The sequence below is a fragment of the Cyprinus carpio genome, chromosome B10 (assembly GCF_018340385.1).
Source record: "Cyprinus carpio isolate SPL01 chromosome B10, ASM1834038v1, whole genome shotgun sequence".
NCBI classification, from domain to species: Eukaryota; Metazoa; Chordata; class Actinopteri; order Cypriniformes; family Cyprinidae; genus Cyprinus; species Cyprinus carpio.
The window spans coordinates 7,127,902-7,147,825 of record NC_056606.1 but is presented as its reverse complement, the minus strand read 5'-3'; the positions used below and the strand labels follow the sequence as shown (position 1 = coordinate 7,147,825).

At 33.1% G+C, this 19,924-nt stretch overlaps 1 protein-coding gene across 1 annotated transcript in view; it reads left to right on the top strand.

Moving 5' to 3' along the window:
• The first annotated feature begins 16,953 nt into the window (after positions 1-16,953).
• itga1 (integrin, alpha 1) overlaps positions 16,954-19,924 on the top strand; it is a 44,859-nt gene continuing 41,888 nt past the window's right edge. The window contains 1 exon segment of the mRNA XM_042732287.1: positions 16,954-17,208. Coding sequence (XP_042588221.1) covers positions 17,166-17,208 — 43 coding nt within the window. The 5' untranslated portion in view covers positions 16,954-17,165.

The following is a 19,924-nucleotide window of genomic DNA, read 5'->3' as shown; positions in this document are numbered from 1 at the left end:
ACAATTTTCCTTCCATTTTCAAATATGCTCCTATGACATGATGTTAAGTAGGCCTATGTTTTTTGAGGTAGTAAAATGATCTGAGACGCCAGACAGAACATGAGGGCCAGCGGTGCACAGCCTGTACACTTCTGAAATACGTTGTAAAATAAACAAAGCAAGTACACCGTGACAACAAATGTACACTGTTAATATTAGTTTAAGCTGTTTGGCTTGTGGTTAAGCGCCTGGATCTCCACGAACAGAGGAACACACGCAACGGCCTACACTAAACACTAAAAACACCACAGCCCAAAAAAATCCATAATAAAAAAAATAAATTAAAATAAAATAAAATAAAATAAAATAAAATAAAACTGCTGAAAATAAATAATAAAATAAATAAATAAATCAGTTAAAATAAAATATAAATAAAATAAAATAAAATAAAATAAATCAGTTTACAGGTGGAACACAGCTGTTGTATTACAGCTAATCTGCTGATATAAAATAAAATAAAATAAAATAAAATAAAATAAAATAAAATAAAATAAAATAAAATAAAATAAAATTAAATTAAATAAAATTAAATTAAATAAAATTAAATTAAATCAGTTTACAGCTGAAATACACCTGTTGCATTTAGATGTGCTGCTGAATGAATGAATGAATGAATGAATGAATGAATGAATGAATGAACTTCAATTTACAGCTGCATTACGTACACCTGAGCTGTTGAAAATAAAATGAAATAAAATAAAATGTTAATTTAATTTAAAATTGAATTGAATTGAATTGAATTTTACATTAAATTAAATAAAAATGTATCAGCCTAAGGTGAATAGTTGGTCCCCCAGTTTAGCTGGGTTTGCTATTTTAAAGCTGCACTTTCAGTTAAACTATGCCTTCTACTTCATGTACAGGGCCACCAGCTAAAATCAAGACCAGTGCAACCAACTTAAACCAGCTAAGACCAGCAGAATCAGATTGCTTTCAGGCTTGAAGAAAAAGAGAGGCAGGAAGAAGGAGGAGTAGCAATGCACATCTCACATATGTGCGTTCCCACAGTGGGCAGAAAGCTCAGCCTTTGTCATTAACTGAGAGCTGCAGAACTCAGAGATAAATACAGACATTTATAACAACAAACAATTACAATACCAAACCTAATAAATCCAACACCACAGAAATCAAGATCAACAGAGTTATGATCATTACTGACTGTTCAGAGGAAGGACAGGCCTTTCTGGGCCGTTTTGTTTAACATGTTCTGCTGTAATGGGACAGCAGGATTACTAACCATATGACAAAATTATACAGTCTAATCTGATCTGTGTGTGAAACGGACAGAAACAGAGAGGAAAGGAGAGCGGAGGGGAGGGTTGGATGATCCTGAGGTTGCATCTCCACAATCCCCGTGAGGAACTATCCCCAAAAGGTATTGAAATATGTCCTGTGTAAACACAGTCTTGAATAAACAGTCACATCCAAAATGCCTTGCCTCCCTGACCATTTTGGTAACATATTTGTGTGTTATCCAAGAGGATGAAGTATCTGATTTAGTTCTGTAAAGATGACAATGCACTCCTACACTTACTAACACCAACAGTTCAAGTCTATTAAAACCAATATCAGTCACATTAAAACTATCTTGGAAATGTTTTAATATGTCTTCATTTTATTTAGTTTTCCTAATTTTCAAACACTATTAATCCATATTTTATCATTTATTGTTTGTTTTATATGAAAAATATATATACATATGAATGATAAATGTATAAAATATAAAAACAAATGTATAAAATTGTTTGCATATAACCAAATGTTAAATAAATATAAATAATTTCAATATTTGTTATTTGAATATTTATAGAAATAAAAAGTGTTGTTATGGTTAGCTAAAACTAAAACAGTTAAAATCAGTTTTGTTTATTGAAATAAAGCTGAAATATAATAAAATGTAAATATTACATGACAAACTTAAAATGTAACAAAAATTAGAAATGTTGTCTGAAATAAAATAATGCCAAATTGTAATATTAAAATATATTAAAAACTAATAATATCTAAAATAAATAAAAATGTAAAAAAAAAAAAAGTTTTGGTTTTTTTAAATTGAAAATTTAATTTTTTTTTTTTAATCCAATTTAAAATATTCATTAATACTACAATAGTATATAAACAATACTAAAATAACATGGCCTTGAGGTTTGGAATCATTTTCTCTGCACTGAAAAATTATGGCCTGCTGCATTACATACAGTTTTGCTAAAATAAAATAAAATAAAATAAAATAAAATAAAATAAAATAAAATAAAATAAAATCTGCTATATAAAATAACTGAAATAAAATGTTTATAAATAAATAAAACTGAGTTGTGGCATCACTACCACCACATCGAAAAATTCTGACCCTCATAAAGACATTGGCCATTTTATTCCAAAATGTTAATATCCAATATATATACAGTACAGACCAAAAGTTTGGAAACATTACTATTTTTAATGTTTTTGAAAGAAGTTTCTTCTGCTCATCAAGCCTGACATTTATTTTTGATCAAAAAAATACAGAAAAAACTTAACGGATTACTATTTGTGAAAATTAATTTACAACTTAAAATAATAGTTTTCTATTTGAATATACTTAAAAAGGAGATATAATTTATTCCTGTGATGCAGTAAGCCTGAATTTTCGGCATCATTACTCCAGTCCTTCAGTGTCACCATGTAACAAATCCAGTCTATCACACGTGATGTACATTTAGAAATCATTCTAATATTCTGATTTATTATGAGTGTTGGAAAGACAGTTTCCTGCTGTCTAATATATTTGATGAATAAAAGGTTAAAAAAGAACTGCATTTATTAAAAAAAAAAAAAAACAATTCTAATAAATATAAATTCTAATAATATATTTTCTTTACTATCACTTTTTATCAAATTTAACACATACTTGCTGAATAAAAGTATTGATTTTATTTTAAAAAAAAGAAAGAAAAGAATGTACTGACCCCAAATTACTCTGACCAGTAGTGTATATTGTTATTACAAATATTTATATTTTAAAAAACATAGCTTCTTTTTTTTTCTTTTTTTTTTTTTTTACTTTTTATTTCATCAAAGTATCCTAAAAAAGTATCACATGTTCTAAAAAAAATATGAAGCAGCAGAACTGTTTCCAAACTTTGATAATGAAAATCATATTAGAATTGATTTCTAAAAGGATATGTGATAATGATCCTAAAAAGTTCGCTTTGCATCACAGAAATAAATTATAATTTAAAGTATAATAAATGTAAAAACAATTATTTTAAATTGTATAATATCATCACAATATTACTTTTTTTCTGTATTGTTGATCAAAAAAATGCAGGCATTGATGAGAGCAGAAGAAACTTCTTTTTCAAAAACATTAAAAATAGTATGTGTTCCAAACTTATTTGGTCTGTACTGTATATATAATATATTAGATATATATATATATATATATATACTATACACTTTTTACAAAAAATACATCATTTTAGAAAATATAGATATATATATATATATAGAATCCTCTATATATACTGTATATAGATATATATAGATCTATAATACTGTATATATATACTTATATTATATAGATACTTAATATATATATATATATATATATATATATTATATACTATATATGTATATACTTATATATTATATATATATATTATATATACTTATATATACTTATATATACTTTTTACTGAAAATACATCATTTTAATATCAGGGAAGAAGACAATATGTACACTGTTGGACAGATTAAATAAACAAAAGACACTGTTGGACAGATTAAATAAACTATAGCGAGAGTGTAAAGAGATTATTTCTAAATGTCCACAAGCTCAAAAGCATCAGCAGCTGAAGAAACACCCATATGTTGTTTACTAGAACAAGATCGGCTCATCTAAAACATCATTGTGCTCATTTACACAGTAATGAGTCTTTCATAACTGATAATGAGCCTATGTGAAAATGTGAAACACAAGCCAGTCAAGTAAATCGATGATAATCATAACTCTCAATTGAAAGTTTACAGTGTTCTTCACTTTGTGTCTAGCCCCTGCTGCTCACATCAAAGAAAACATGGAAAGTTTCAATAACGGAAGTTAGAAAACGCAATTAACAGGCCTTAAAAAGAGAAATAAACATTCACTTTCTCTACATTTCCGCACAGTCGACCCATGATCCAGCATGAGCTACGCTGACAGGCACACTAAATCACTCCAGAGAGGTCGGCCGTGAAGACCTCCACTCACTCCAGCCCATATTGGAGCCATTTCCTGGCCCACTAGTTACACACATCAACAAACATCCAAACCCTCAGTCAGATACCCTCACCAAAAAAACCAGCCACAAACTCAGAGATACTCTTACACAAAAAAAAAACCACCTCAGACACCTCATGAGCTGAGGTAAGCATGCAGAGGCCTTTTATGGCATTTGTTACATTGCTCCACAAAGCAGAAACTATTGTGGATTATTTATGAGCCAAGGGGACAGCAAATGCAGTTGATGGGCAGCTCTTTAAAAAGCTTTTTCCTTGTGCTAGTACATCAAGTGAGCTCCATGTAATCTCATTTGAAGATGTATGAAGACACTGAAAGACAATACCATTGGTGCAAAGACCCCATAACAAGTTTAGTAATGGACCATATTATGGTCCGAACATATACATTTATTCAAAAATAACCTAGGCTACATTAAGAATGCAAGTCCATCTTACAGTGACATAAATGTATAGTTCACTCATGAAACTCTAGATGGTGCAGGCTGATGGGTTGTTTACTTAAATTGATGATATTCACAGCATTAAACTACTTGGCACAAGCTGATTGGTTCATGTTGCATACATAGCTAATGAGCTTGCTGCTTTACATTTAAATGGCTGTTTAGCATCCACTTGAGTTCCTCTGAAACCCTCCACCTTCCCCAGCTCCACCTGTATAGATCTGCTGCGGGTTATTTTATATGCTATTTGTGCAGCAGCAGTATGTCTTAAATACTCACAGCACCATATCACCATATGCACTGGCAGTAGCAAGTTCCTGTACTTGCTTGCAGCAGCAGCAATAATCTCAACTACAGCAATAACGAACAGCAGCAACAATTCAGCAGCAGAGCAGTTCTATTCCACGAAGACAAAAAACAATAAAAAAAAAAATCATAAAAACTACAAAGATAAAACATTAATAAAACAGTCAAAACTCAAACACACCAAACACATTCCACAGCTTAAAAACACTACAAAAAAATTAAAAAACACTACAAAACAAAATCAACTATGTTTTATCAATTTGAAATGTGCATTGCTTTCCTTAAGAAGAACAGACGTTGATGCCCCTTTTTAATAATTAAGAAAAGACTCATTGAAAGAATTAAATTCTTGAAAAGAAAACATTAATGAGTAGTTTGGCATAATGTTGTTTTTATTACTATTATTATTATTATTATTAAATTGCTTCACTGCCTCTTTTATTATATATTTTTTTTTGCAAAATCAAAATCATGTGGTGCAACCAACATGCGAAAACATTCAGGAAAAAAAGTAAAACTGTAAATGAAAAGTGTAAACTATAACCTTATTACAGAATTCTTCTTCTTCTTCTTCTTCTTCTTCTTCTTCTTATTATTATTAATAAATTGCTTCATGCTTTTTTTTATTTTTTTTTTTATTTTTTTGCAAAATCTAAATCATGTGGTGCAATAAACATGTGAAAACATTCAGGGGGAAAAGAAAGTACAACTGTAAATGAACAGTGTAAACTATCACCTTTTTATAGAATGCCAAGGACACATTCCTCATCATTCATAAACAAAACCAAGGCTAAACAGTCAATGCCATGTGCTCTCAGAAGCTCATTATATGTGTAAAATGAGACCAAGTGACACAGGCGAGCAGTTTTTTCCGAAAGCATTGCAGATGTCATCCGTTCAAGTTGGGACAGTTAGAGGAAGCTCTGTCCTATTGCCTTACTTTTAGAAAACATGCAAGAACAATCATCAAAGCTTGATAGAACAACAATAACACAGATGCAATCTGAAGAGCTTGAGTCAGTAGTCATTGTCTGTAAGGAAAGTAAATCAGACAGTGAGTAATATATTTGCAACATGAGCAATTAAAACTCACAACCTCACACATTTTGACCTCTACACAAACACATAAACACAAATATAGTCATCATAAAAGTGAAATATTCATTTTATACATTTGAAAGCCATTTGTGGTTTTTAGCTTTTACTTGTCTTTAAAAAGGTTGCTAACAATTGGCTAAATGGGACTATAGAGGCTGTCGGATTCATAAAACGTCATCAGAAAGAGCAGAAAATCTAATCTACACACTAGTCACTTCCACAGCCTCATTGTGTTTATAATCGCTCTCTTGCAAACTATTCTAACTCAAACTTTCAGAGAAAGTTTATTTAAACAGAGACTGAAAAAGTTGTTGAAAGCTTAATGATGGTGTTCATTTACTGTATAGCATACGTTTAGATTTTCACTTCTGGCGATTGTATTTACGATTCAACCTTCATAATGAACAGCTGAAGAGTTATCATAATGAATAAAATGTGTAAGAATCATACATTTTGTTGGTCACAGAGCTTATTTTCTAAGTGTGTGTGGGAATTACTGTGGACACTATCTTCAAGAAAAGGGAATTCATCAGTATTGCCATGTCTGCGGTTTTCCCATGGAATTGGACTCCTTTTGTACTGCTGCCGTGGGCTGTTTTTTAGTCAACGGGTTAAAGCAAAACCCATGTCCCCCTGGAACTTGATTTTGACCAAGGTGGAACTCCATGGAAGAAGCTTTTGACCCCCATGAACACAAATGTGGAGTGATTTCAATACAATTTTGATAGCTATTTCTCCTGGAATGCCATTGGGCTAGTTTTGGCCATGTTTTTGCTGTGATCGAGCTAGTTTTGAGTACCAATCGGGCTTAACTCATAACTCACAACCCTCAAACCTTAAAATCAACAACCACAACACTCCAATATCATTATCAATCACCAACATATAGAGCAACAAGTGTACATCGGTTGTTGCATTGTGGGACTTAAAAAAACAATTAAAAAGAGAGAATCAACAAAAGATTTGAACACCACTACAAATGGCTGTCTCGTCAAATAATTCACTATGTATATATTGTTTTTTTTTAAGTGAATGTTCTCTGAATGTTCAAAAAATTCAATCTTTAAAAAAAAAATATATATATAGAGAGAGAGAGAGAGAGAGAGAGAGAGAGAGAGAGAGAGAGAGATTTTTTTTTTTCTTGGTTATACAAACGTTAAGGGAACATGCCAACATTATGGGAATGTTACTTTGGAATGTTCTAGATATTTTGAAACATGGAACATTTTAGTCCAACTAAAACGTTTCAGAAATAAAACCTTCCATGATGTATAAATAAAATTTTTGTGCTAGCATTTGGAGAACATTATTAAAGACCAGATAACAAATGTTCTACTAACATTACTGGAAGAATGTTCCTTTAGAATTTTGAGGGAACCTTGGCAGAACTTTAGCCAAAGTTCCAAGAACGTTGCTTGTTAGCTGGTGTATTACATTTCTGATTGCATATCAAAATGAATTTTAGAAATGAAAAACATGTTCAAGTCATTGTATTTGCAAATTACATTTTTAATGCATTTTTTTAATAAATGAACAGAAAAGAAAGCAAATGTCATGTCACTGACCATAAAATTGTATGTGTTGAGTAACAGTTTAGCCAATGCATTTCCTGTAGCAAAGAAATGGCACGTAACAGCTTTCTGCCAAAATTTCAAGGTGCTGATGAAACACTCCCAGATTATATCCATTGATATGTTCTTTGAGCCTGCAAGTGGCTGCCAAACCACGCCGTAACCTCCCTTCCTCTTCCCTCCAAAGAAGACGTGCAGGAAGCATATAACAATAGGACCCCCTCTTGCTTTGAGAAAAGACCCGCAGTGTGGACCATGCAGCTCACACAGGCCTGTTTACCATTAATCTAGACCAGGTGATGTGCAAGCAAGGTCACGAGAGAGAGCAGAAGTCATTGCCGTTGGTCAGGCTCTAACCCGAGACATTGATAGGTCCGGTCAAGTGAGTAAGTGAGGCCACATGGTCTCCCAGATGTGATGTAACAACATGCCGAATGCATGTCAAAAAGAACATGAGACGTCCCACTGTGACAAATTTTTAGTGCCTTGATCAGACGCAGTGGGTTCACGCATGACAGACCCTCCACGAAGACACTGTGGTTGTGGATAGAGACCAAAGCGGGCATTAGATTACAGCAAAGAGGACGAATCTCAAAGAGAATATCACCATATCAGCCTCACTCTTTCTCTCTAATGGCTAGACGTTTAACATTTGAACTCAAGCATCCTGGTGGAGTAGGTAGCTGGTGTTTCTTCAGCTCTTGTTACATTATCACAGTCCTCTTTTCTAAATCATACCAGACATATGGACTCTCACACTCCTAAACATGATCGCTGAACTCTTTCGATTGGTGTTGATTGCTTGGGCACCTGCTGAGAGCTGTCAAACAAGCAGATCAGAAAAGGCCTATCCTGTGTCTGCCAATCAGTGAACATGACCATATAGATTAAAGTGCAGAAGCAAATGCATTAAAGCTGTCATTTGTTTGTATTGGCTCGTCTCAAACTAACATGTCCAGATGACAAATAATTAATAAATAGACCAATAATATTAAAGTAAATATTAAATCATAATTCATAATTTCAACCACAAATCATTATTTAAATTATCAATTAAATTCGCTGCAACAAAATTAAATGAAATGAAATGAAATGAAATGAAATGAAATGAAATTAAATTAAATTAAATTAAATTAAATTAAATTAATTTTATTTTATTTTATTTTATTTTATTTAAACCTTAGAATATGGAGCATGTAATAAGAATAAGAATAAAATAATATTAATAATTGTTTAATATTAATTATTATATTAATATTAATAATGTTATTAATTCATAACTAATAATAATTTGGAGATTAAATTGATTATTTAACCATTTTATTATTATTATTATTATATAATTAAGAAATTAATATTAAACATATTATTTATTATTAATTTATTTGTTGTGACATAATTTCACATAGTAATACATTCTGACATTTTTTTATTTAATTTTTGAAATATCCTTATAATAAATATGCATTACTTTTTTAATTTAAATCATCATGAATTAAAGGCTAAAAATAAATAAATAAATAAATAATAAATTAAAATTAAAATGTAATTTAATTTAATAATTGTTGTGCCTTAGAATAAGGATCATATAATAAGAATGAGTAAATTCATAATTTTGGAGGGGGGGGGGGGTCAAATTTATTATTATTATTATTATTATTATAAAAATGTGGAGGGGCCATTAAATGATCTGGATCTGCTTAAAGTTTTCATGAGAGTCAGCCATATCCATCAGTGGTTTCATGTGATCAGCTATGGGTATAAACATGAACTAACTGTAGGCTACTGTCTTGTACAACTGCACATTAATCAATAAGTCAGTTTATGTTGCTTCTTAAATTTAGTAACTTCGTAATGAACCGGCAATGTTCCAATAACTCGAAATGCTGGAGTCTGCAGGATTTATGGTCACAAGTTGCAAACAACTGTGTGATGGGGGAGGAAGGAAAAAAAAACATTGGCATATGCGGAATTCCACTAAGAAAGTGCACACAGATCCATGCCAAGCCAAAACAGTTGCACAAAAACAGGCATGAAACTGGGGTGAAGGGTGCTTTGAATCTTCATTAATAACCCGTATCACTGTGTCCGGCAAATTTCCTGATTTTTTTCAGAATCATTCCAAGGTCCTTTGTCAAACAACAAGAGCTTGCGTAATGCAGTCAATCAGTGATTTCCTAATTAACTGACAAAAAACCACCACTTAGTTCTGACAACACATCTGACTGTGTTTAAGTATTCATTATACTGTTTACCAAAATGAGTTCATGTGGGAGTGAGAATGCAACATTTCTAAAGCGTTGCTGATGTTGCCTAATAAGTAAACCACAAAGACACTCAGTCATCCAAATAGGCAGGAGGGCACACATATTCATTAAACTATATATGAGTGCCATAATGCCACAAATCAGGAGAAAAGGAGCCATCAGGTTTGTTTGTTTCCCAGCATTCCTCATGTTCTTTCTATCTTCAGTTGAAAAGAAATTAAGGTGTTTGAGGAAAACATCCCAGGACTTCTCTAAATATAGTGGACTTCAATGGAGGTCAATGGGTTAAAGGTCCAAATTGCTGTTTCAATGCAGCTTCAAAGGGCTCTACACGATCCCAGCCAAGGAATAAGGGTCTTATCTAGCGAAACAAATATTACCACAAATACTCTTATGTAGTGACGTAGGCAGAAGAACTGACCCAGTGTTTACAAGTATGGAGAAGGAGGACTGTTCAAAAGCCGTTGTATGTTGATTGACCCTTATTTATATGTCTTTGTTTCAGTTTATTGTTTAAAATAAAAAATTGTTTATAAAAAAAGACCTCTAACACTAGCTTGCTCTATTCTTTTTCTATTCTATCTGTTTTCTTTATATTTATTATATTATTAAAAGCCCTTGCTACGTGTACTGCGTTTAAGCTAACTGAGACTTGTTATAGCACTTATATATCATTGCTCTTTTGTTGTTTTTGATTGCTTCCATTGTCCTCATTTGTAAGTCGCTTTGGATAGAAGCATCTTCTAAATGACTAAATGTAAATGTAAATGTAAAATGGTCTGTCCGTGTGCGTATTCTTAATGTTTAAATCTCTTGAAAAAAAAAATGCTGTTAGAGCTGCTGTTAGAACGTGACCTTTCCACGTGACTACACAATGCGCAGAGATTTGGACACGCATAACAGAGCTAGTGCAAAAGACATAATTTTGCTTTTTTTTGTAATTTGTATAAACTAAACATAAATTTCTATAAACCAAACATAAAATTGCTTATTCATAATTTTACAATTCATTTACTGAACAAATTGATCTTTTATAAATGAATTCAATTATAATCAAAAAATTCTACCTCGGCTTCTGCTCTAAACTATAACTTGAGTGATTACGTGAGGGGTGAGATGTTCATTCGTGTTTATTTCATGTTAACACTAGTATTAAAGAGGAAGTGATCGTGTTCCGTGCTGCTGTTAGAATTGAGGCATAAGTATACTGCGATATGTCACGCCACATCAAAGAGCGTCAAAATGGCATTTATTGACTGAATTTCCGTTACACCCCTAGTTATTAGAGATCTGCAATGGGTTATGTTTGAGTTCTGCATTTTGAAATTATAACTATTTATCCAGAAAAGAATCTAGAAATGGAGAAGAACAGAACATAGGCTTGAAGAACAGACATCTGACTGTCCTGGACACGAGAAATCAGATTATGTTGTTGTATAAGAGGACTCCTTGTGCTCAATCAAACATCTTTTCCTTCACATTAAGGCAAATGTATTATTTTAAACCAATCTGACAGGCATCTTCTGAAATAATGGCTCATGTACGGCTGTCTGCTGAAAAGCAAATGACATCTTAAAAGCTTTCCTTTGGTAACAGGGTAACTAATCAAGATCATGCTGTGTCCAAAATAAACAGACCAGCCACAAAAGAAATTCTGAAAGTTTGTGTGTGTGTGTGTGTGTGTGTGTGTGTGTGTGTGTGTGTGTGTGTGTGTGTGTGTGTGTGTGTGTGTGTGTGTGTGTGTGTGTGTGTGTGTGTGTGGGTGGGTGTGTGTGTGAGGAAGGAAATCAATTCCAGCATGTTGTTGCAAAGAACAGCTTTGTCAATAATGCATCCAAAATTGTTATGTTTCATATTGTTATGTGATTAAATGACAAATAATTCTGTCCAAGATGATGAAAAGGAAAATTCATGAAAAAGTAGGCCTATATAGTTAATGTTCAACCATCAAGTAAGAGTAAAATAATTTCTTATAATTTGAATATATGTTAGTATGTGCTATTTATTTATTTAAAATTAAGGTAATTTGGATTTGTGAATCATTAATATTATGACATTTTCTTGGGGTTAGACCATTTGATGATTTAAAAAACCTTAACTAATCTTGCCATTTCATAAAAATCAAAAATATCAAATGTTGCTTATATTTGAAAACAAAACTGCTCAATGTCTTGTTTAATAATAATAATAATAATAACAAATATTATTATTGGTCAATATTGTTAAATCAAATATTTATTTATTTTTGGGCCATTTTGTCAAGAATTTTAAGAAGGAATTTAATGAGGCTTTTTATTATTTCTGAACAATTATATCATTATAGAATTAAATTTATTTTCTTTACAAATCATTATGTTGTGATATAAAATGCCCCAATAAAGCAAAAACACTGTTTGGTTATAATCTGACCCATTGGCTAAATATTTGTCAGTCAAACCCGCCTCATTTCCTTCAGTCGGGGGGGAGATTTGTTTGGGATATCCATAACTATAAGCTGTAGGTGGGGTACGTCTTACATGCATCGGATGTGTAAGGTCTCTTCTGTAACAGGCTGTGTCTGCTCGTTCAAAGACAGGCCTCAGACGGGTGTGGTGGAGGAAATTGATTAAAGAAAGGCACAGACTAAAAACACTAATCAGTGTTTTCCTGAAACGTGATTCTGGGAGGATCTAGAGAACAGAGGAAGCTGGAATAATGTAAACTGTCTGTTTCTCTAGAGATTACATTTTTGATTGTTTTTTTGTTTTTTTCTCAGAAATACACAGAACTCAAGGGAACTATTCACCCGATGGCCTTTCGCTCACTGACACTTTGGACGTTTCATTTTCTATGTGACTGCTTGCCATCTGTAAATGTCATTATTGCAGGAAGAATTCTCCAGAACCCCCTCGGTGCTCCTCTAGTCTTTGATGAAGAGCAGGTAGTGTATATGAAGCAGACTTATGGCCATATTATTGTCAGAATAACTGATGACTAGTGAGATTTCAGTTTTGCTTTGAAGGTTTGTGTTTGCTATCTAGCTCTGTTGTCATATGCAATGTAAAAACAGCATTTATGAAAACGGAAGTGACTAAAAAACTTAAGCATTACTTCAGGAACTTAAGTTAAATAGACACAACAACACCAGAGCTAATGACCACATAGACCAGCTAATTACAAGAAGAACAGATGACCATCTACTGACTATTTTGAACCAGGTAATTACTAGTTTAGACCAGCTAATGACCATCTTAGACCAACTTATGACTAGTTTAAACCAGCTTATGACTAGTTTAGACCAGCTTCTGTAATTACTAGGCTGGACCAGCTATAATGACCCGGGGTGTGTTTCCTATACAATGATGTAACTTGCTGATTAACCGTCATTTTGCTTTATTTGATGTTTGATTCATCGCGGTTTCCCTCTTACACCATACTCTGGCTTCAAAAACTATGCTTATTGAGAACACGCAAAAATACATAAATTAAAATGCCTTTATATTTTAAAATGTAATATATAGATTGTACTGCATGTTAGCTTGCTTATTTTGCCCAAGAGCATATTTATTTAAGCCCATATGTCTTACTAACTACAAACTATGCTTCTAACCACAGGTCGAGAGCTGTAGTTCCAACCACCTAAGTTTGCTACGCTGTTTGCGAATGTTCAGTTGAATTATGGTTTAGGGAAACACAGAATCGTTGAACTATGTTGGTAACGTCGGAAATTGCAAGCATAGTTGGCTAGCAATGCTTTTGGGAAACGCACCCCAGGTTGGACCAACTTAGATCAGCTAATTACAAGATTAGACCAACTGATTACCATCTTGGACCAGATAATAATTCATTTAGACTGGCTAATGACCAGATTAGACCAGATAATTACCAGGCCGAACCATCTTAGACCAGCCTGAACCAGCTAATGACCATCTTGGACCAGTTCATTACTAGTTTAGACCAGCTAATGACCACTTTAGACTAAGGAATAGTTTAGACCAGATAATTACCAGGCTGAACCATCTTAGACCAGCCTCAACCAGCTAATAACCATCATGGACCAGCTAATTACTAGTTTAGACCAGCTAATGACCACCTTAGACTAACTAAGGGATAGTTTAGACCAGATAATTACCAGGCTGAACTATCTTAGACCAGCCTCAACCAGCTAATAATAACCATCATGGACCAGCTAATTACTAGTTTAGACTAGCCAATGACCAGCTTAGACAGCTGAAGACCGGTAGACCAGTTGATGATCATTTTAGACCCGCTAATGACCATCTCAGAGCATCTAATGACCATCTGAAACCAGGTAATGATTAGACCAGCAAATTACAATCTCAAATAGCTAATGACTAATTTAGACTGACTTGTTTAGACCTACCTAGGTTAAACCAGTTAGTGAGCAGTTTAGACCAGCTTAGACTAACTAATGGCTAGTTTAGACCAGTTAATGGCCAGTTTAGATGAGCTAATGACCACTTTAGACCAACTAATGACTAGTTTAGACCAACCAGTGAACAGTTTAAACAAGCTATAATCACTACCTTAGATCAGTTAATGTCCAGTTTAGACCAGTGAAATATACACAATTGTAGGATAATAAAAAAACTATAGTTAGTAATAATAATAAAACCATTATTGTTATCATCAGTAATATTTTAATTGCTTGTGTACACGTTTGTAAATGTGTAAATACTGTATATAATGTTACTAATTCTGCCTAAAACACCTACAGGGCCGTGCACAGACCTTTTTGAGGGGCATGTGCTTAAACTGAAATAAGGGCACCCCCCTCCCTTTTTTTATATCAAGATTATTTAGAAAGCCTGCATAAAAGGAAGAAATGGTCACATCTTCATGACAAATTCAATAACAATAATTATTTGTAGGGTCCTGTGTTTGTAAATTGCTCTTGTGTACTCCCTCTTTTTTTAAATTGCATTTATAGAGAAAAAAAATACTTGACTCATACATAAACATGTTAACCAAATAATACAAATTAGCTTATAAAACCAAACAGAAACCAAAATCTTTTTTTATTGAACTTCATCAAAAATTTTTTTTTAGGGCTGTCAAATGATTAATAACAATTAATCACATCCAAAATAAAAGTTTTGTTTACATAATATATGTATGTGTACAGGGTATATTTATTATGTATATATATAAATACACACATAAATTATATATTTAGAAAATATTTACATGTATATACATTTATATATTTATATTCTTATATTTTATATTATATATAAATATATTTAATATATAAACATAACATATTATTCTTAAATATATACATGCATGTGTGTGTATTTATATATACATAATAAATATACACAGTATACACACATATATTATGTAAACAAAACTTTTATTTTGGATGTGATTAATCGTAATTAATCATTGACAGCCCTACTTTTTTTATGAACTTTGCAAAGAAAAAAATTATATATATTCTCTTTTTTAGCAATTCCGTTTGGTTTTTATAAGCTAATTTGTATTATTTGGTTACATGATTATGAATGACATTGAGAAGAGGGGAAGGTGAGCAATGAGTCAAGTATTTTTGACAAAACTTTTTTGAAATATAATTTAAGTAATTATGTACAACTCAATTCCAGATTATAAGAAACTATAGCCATACCATAACTATAACACATCCCAACATGTATCCGTCTATCTGGCAAAAATTTGATACTGTGGTGGACCAGGGATGTTGGTCTCTTGAAGGGTTTCTTATTCACTACACTTTCCCTAAAATAAGCCAGCAATGAAAAAATAAATAAAAATAGGTGTGAAAAGTACAGCTGCAGTGAAAAGCATTTCTGAAGGATCACGTGACACTGAAGAGTACTGAACTGGAGTAATGATGCTGAAAATTCAGCTTTGATCACAAAAATAAATTACATTTTAAAATATATTCAAATAGAACACAGTTATTTAAAATTGTAAAAATATAACACAATATTACTGTTTTTGTTGTATTTTGGATCAAATAAATGAAGCCTTGGAATGAATCATGAATTACATTCTGCATGATATAATATAAAGATTTCACAGTGATCTTCTGTAATTTTTTTTTTAGTTACTACTACATTACTGTAGTAAAACCATGTTTTACTACATTTTATACACGTGAGGACGAGCGGAGAGTATACCATAACATGATTAGCCTAAATGTTAATAAATTAAGTGTATCAGCAATCATAAATCAAAGAAGAAATTTCTTATATATGTTATCTAGGTGACGAGGATCACTCGTCGCTTTGTGTAAGTTCCAGTACGAAACAGCGCGGGGGCGCACCTGTTATGATTTTCCGATGGTAAAAAAATGGTAAAATGCATTTGGCCAAAATCGCATTTTAAAAGATGAAATTCTACTGTATGCACAGGCTATTTAAGTGTTGGCTATGTATTGGCTATGACTAGATGGCAAATGATGGCCCTCTCTCTCAGGCGACGTCCCACATGTCTCAGTCAGTGAGTCAGTCAGACATCAAATAAATAAAATATGAGCCTTTATAGACATAGTGTTTAGTAGTACTTATTCAAACAACAAGATATTTATTTACCCTTCGCAAAACTTTGTTCAGCTCAGCTGTTGTCTACTGTGCGGCTGCTGTGGAACTTCAGTTGATTCAATGAATATAGAGGGGGCGGAGTTATCAGCTTACTGACAGCTTGAGGATCGAATAAGATTTACACAAGCTCGTTTTAAGAAACTTTCATTTGCTAAATATTTGTAAAACAGACAGACAGACGTAAAGGGTGACCAATAGCATTGATTAAAAAAAAAAAACACCACACCAAAAAAAGGACACTACATAATATAAAATCAAAAATATCATGTGCTCTGCACAGGATCATCCCAAACTGTACATGGCAAAAATAATGTTACTAATTCTGCCTAAAACACCTACTTGAATGTGAATGAGAGAGTCCTCCCTCGAATGCCCAGCTACACCCTCCCTCACCGTCACTCCTCTCTTTCAAATACGCTTTGTAAAGTCAGTCAAGTTGTGGTTCAGGCAAAAGGTGTGAGATCTGTACACTTGCACTGGCACATTGACTTTGCGGATGAAATGGCCTCTATCTAACTCTGAGAGTAACCAGAGAGTCAGACTGCCGCTCAGTTGAGCGTCTGCGCTTCCAAGGAAAGGAGCCTTGTATCCAGGCTCTGACAGCGAACCGGGAAGATGCTTTCTGGAGTCGTTCATTTCACACTAGCAGCGCTTTTGGGTACGTTTTTTTTATTGTGTCGTATTTAGCCTGTTTTCGGTCAATTGTATGATGATGATGATGATGATGATGATGTCAAAATCCTGAGCGCGAAACTGTGCGCGTTGTTTATTCGGTGCATGTCACTCTATATACCAAAAACCATGCATGCATTAATGTATTATTAAACCGGTGTGTTATATCCACTTTGACAGTCTGCGGTCTGTTAATCTGAACACAAGTTATTGTTATTTATCTTCTCGCAGACGTAGAGAACATTATTTAAACGCATTTACGCGGCGTAAAACGATTTTTGCGCACCACATGCTTGCAAAGCATATAAAATGTTACAACGCACTTTTAGTCTTACATTAAGAGCAACTGGCTATGTTTATAAGACATTTTTATTGAATACTGCTTTCACATATTATTATTATCACCATTAAACTGACATTATGCATTCTGGCGCCCTTTTGCTAAATAAAATGTGTAAGCATGAAGACATACATATGACTTCTAAGAAAAATAATTTAAAACATGTACTCTCACATGAGATAAAGACTCCAGTTAGTTACATAAGTCCCCAATTGAAGAAATCAGGGGCAGATCTAGAAAATCATTTTTAGGGTGGCAAAGGGGTGGCATGGGGTTTATGAGGAGTGGCAACACCAGAGCAAGCCTCCATGCATAGTTTTGGGGGATTTATGGTCTGACATACACAGTTGTATTAACAAATATTGTATTACCATTAAGTAATCATCTATACTGTTTAAAATGAAAAATAAATAACATTTCATTATCCATCATGGCACCAAATTAATACACGACATAAAAAACTTCAACAGGTTATAAATGTTTCTGAGCTTGTATCACCAAGAATTGCACACACAAAATGCCTCACATCTCTTGCAAAATGAAGCACTGCACTCAAAATATCACAAACACATCTCAAAAGCAAACATTTGCAAACACCTTTGCCATAATATTAATTCCTGTTAGATTTTTGTGGGTTACATAGAGAACTCTTTGTTGTGTTTTGCAAAAAGTGTTTTATGAAATCGAAAACTAAGTCAAAGGCCGAGAATTAGCGTATGGTTTTGCAAATTTGGTGTGTGCTTCTGCTGTTTGAGTGTCAGCATTCAGAAACTGTGTGACAAGTAAAGATTTTGTGTGTAAGCAGTTAAAAAAAAAACAACAACTGTAAATGCTTACAATTCAATACACAGATGACTTTTCTGCCCAGTGAATTTCATTACAGTTTACAGAACTGTAGCAGTGTCTTGGTCTCCTGACACAAGACTAGCTATACCTGTAGGCAGTCATTTCTCAGTTCTGCAAAAATGCAGTACACATAAAAAATGGTTAAAAATAAAATTTGACAGTCACACGCTTGAAGGTGTACAACATGTGCTACAGTTTACTGTACATATAAAATAGTGAAATGTCCATGATCTAATGTACTGGTACTGTACTGTATTTAAACTGTATGTGTAAGTATAAAACCCCTGTAGATTAACTCAGCTCTCTCCTCTCTCCGTAGTTAGGATGCAGAGATTCTGATTGGTGTGTCATCAGTTTTGCAACATGATGTTTAACTTACTCATTGTTAAACATTTTGAGAAATGTGTCTTTGTTTTGAAAACTGAATTAATTGTGTGTGTGGTGGGGGGCTGAAAAGCAGCAATTATCTAATTCACAAACAAATGTAACAACAATTCGTTAGTGAACTGGGCCACGCTTTGTGGTTTTGACTCAAAAAGAACTGGTTCATAAGAGTCATTTGTTAATGAAGCCGACTACGCAGCGTGCACATACAACCATTGTGCACAGTTTATTAAATGAGTGTTTTTGCCATTATTTTGTATTACGTTGTCATCGCCGTGGATGAAAAGTAGCACATGAAACATTGCTTACATTTATATTTTATTCTGTGATAATTCTGGGGTGAACAACTTTTTTTTAGGATGGCAGTTGCCACCCCTTATAGAGCCACCCCTTAAAGAAAAAAAATACAGTTTTATTCTACATGGTTGCATCATCATGGCAGCTGACATGTTTAAGATCACACACTGTGCCATGCAACTGAAGAAGTTGCTAATCATTGTAGTAACAAAAATAATATTTGTAAACTTTATATAGTGCTTTCAGCCAGAGTATTACACAAACTTCTTACATCCAAGCCAGTAGGTGTCAGTATACAGTACAAGACCATCAGTACTATTGAAATGAATAAGAGCCATCTAAACAAAAATAAAAACTTCCTAATGGCACCTCAAAATATAAATCAACATTTTGGCTGTTGTCCACAAAGCTGCACATTAGCAACTTTTAAACACCTTTCATGTAAACCTTTAATTAATGTTAGGCTATTAAATGGTAAGAAGAGGACATTTTAATATAAAGAATACCAATTAGTGTTCCCTCCCTGTTAGTTTAACCAAATGAAGACAGCTCAGATCTCCTCGAGTGCAGTTTCTTAGGAATGCATGTGATGAAGGCTCGTGACCCGCGTTAAGGAACTGAGTTGTGGATGCAGCTGCTGTTAGAGGTTTACATTGACTCACATTAGGTGCAGGATCATCACACTGTCACCTTATCCATGCACTTAAAGGAAAAGTTTACCCAATAATGAAAATTTGCTGACAATTTACCACACTCAGGCCATCCAAGATGTAGGTAGTTTGTTTCTTCATCGGAACAGATTTGAATAAATGTTCATTACATCACTTGCTCACAA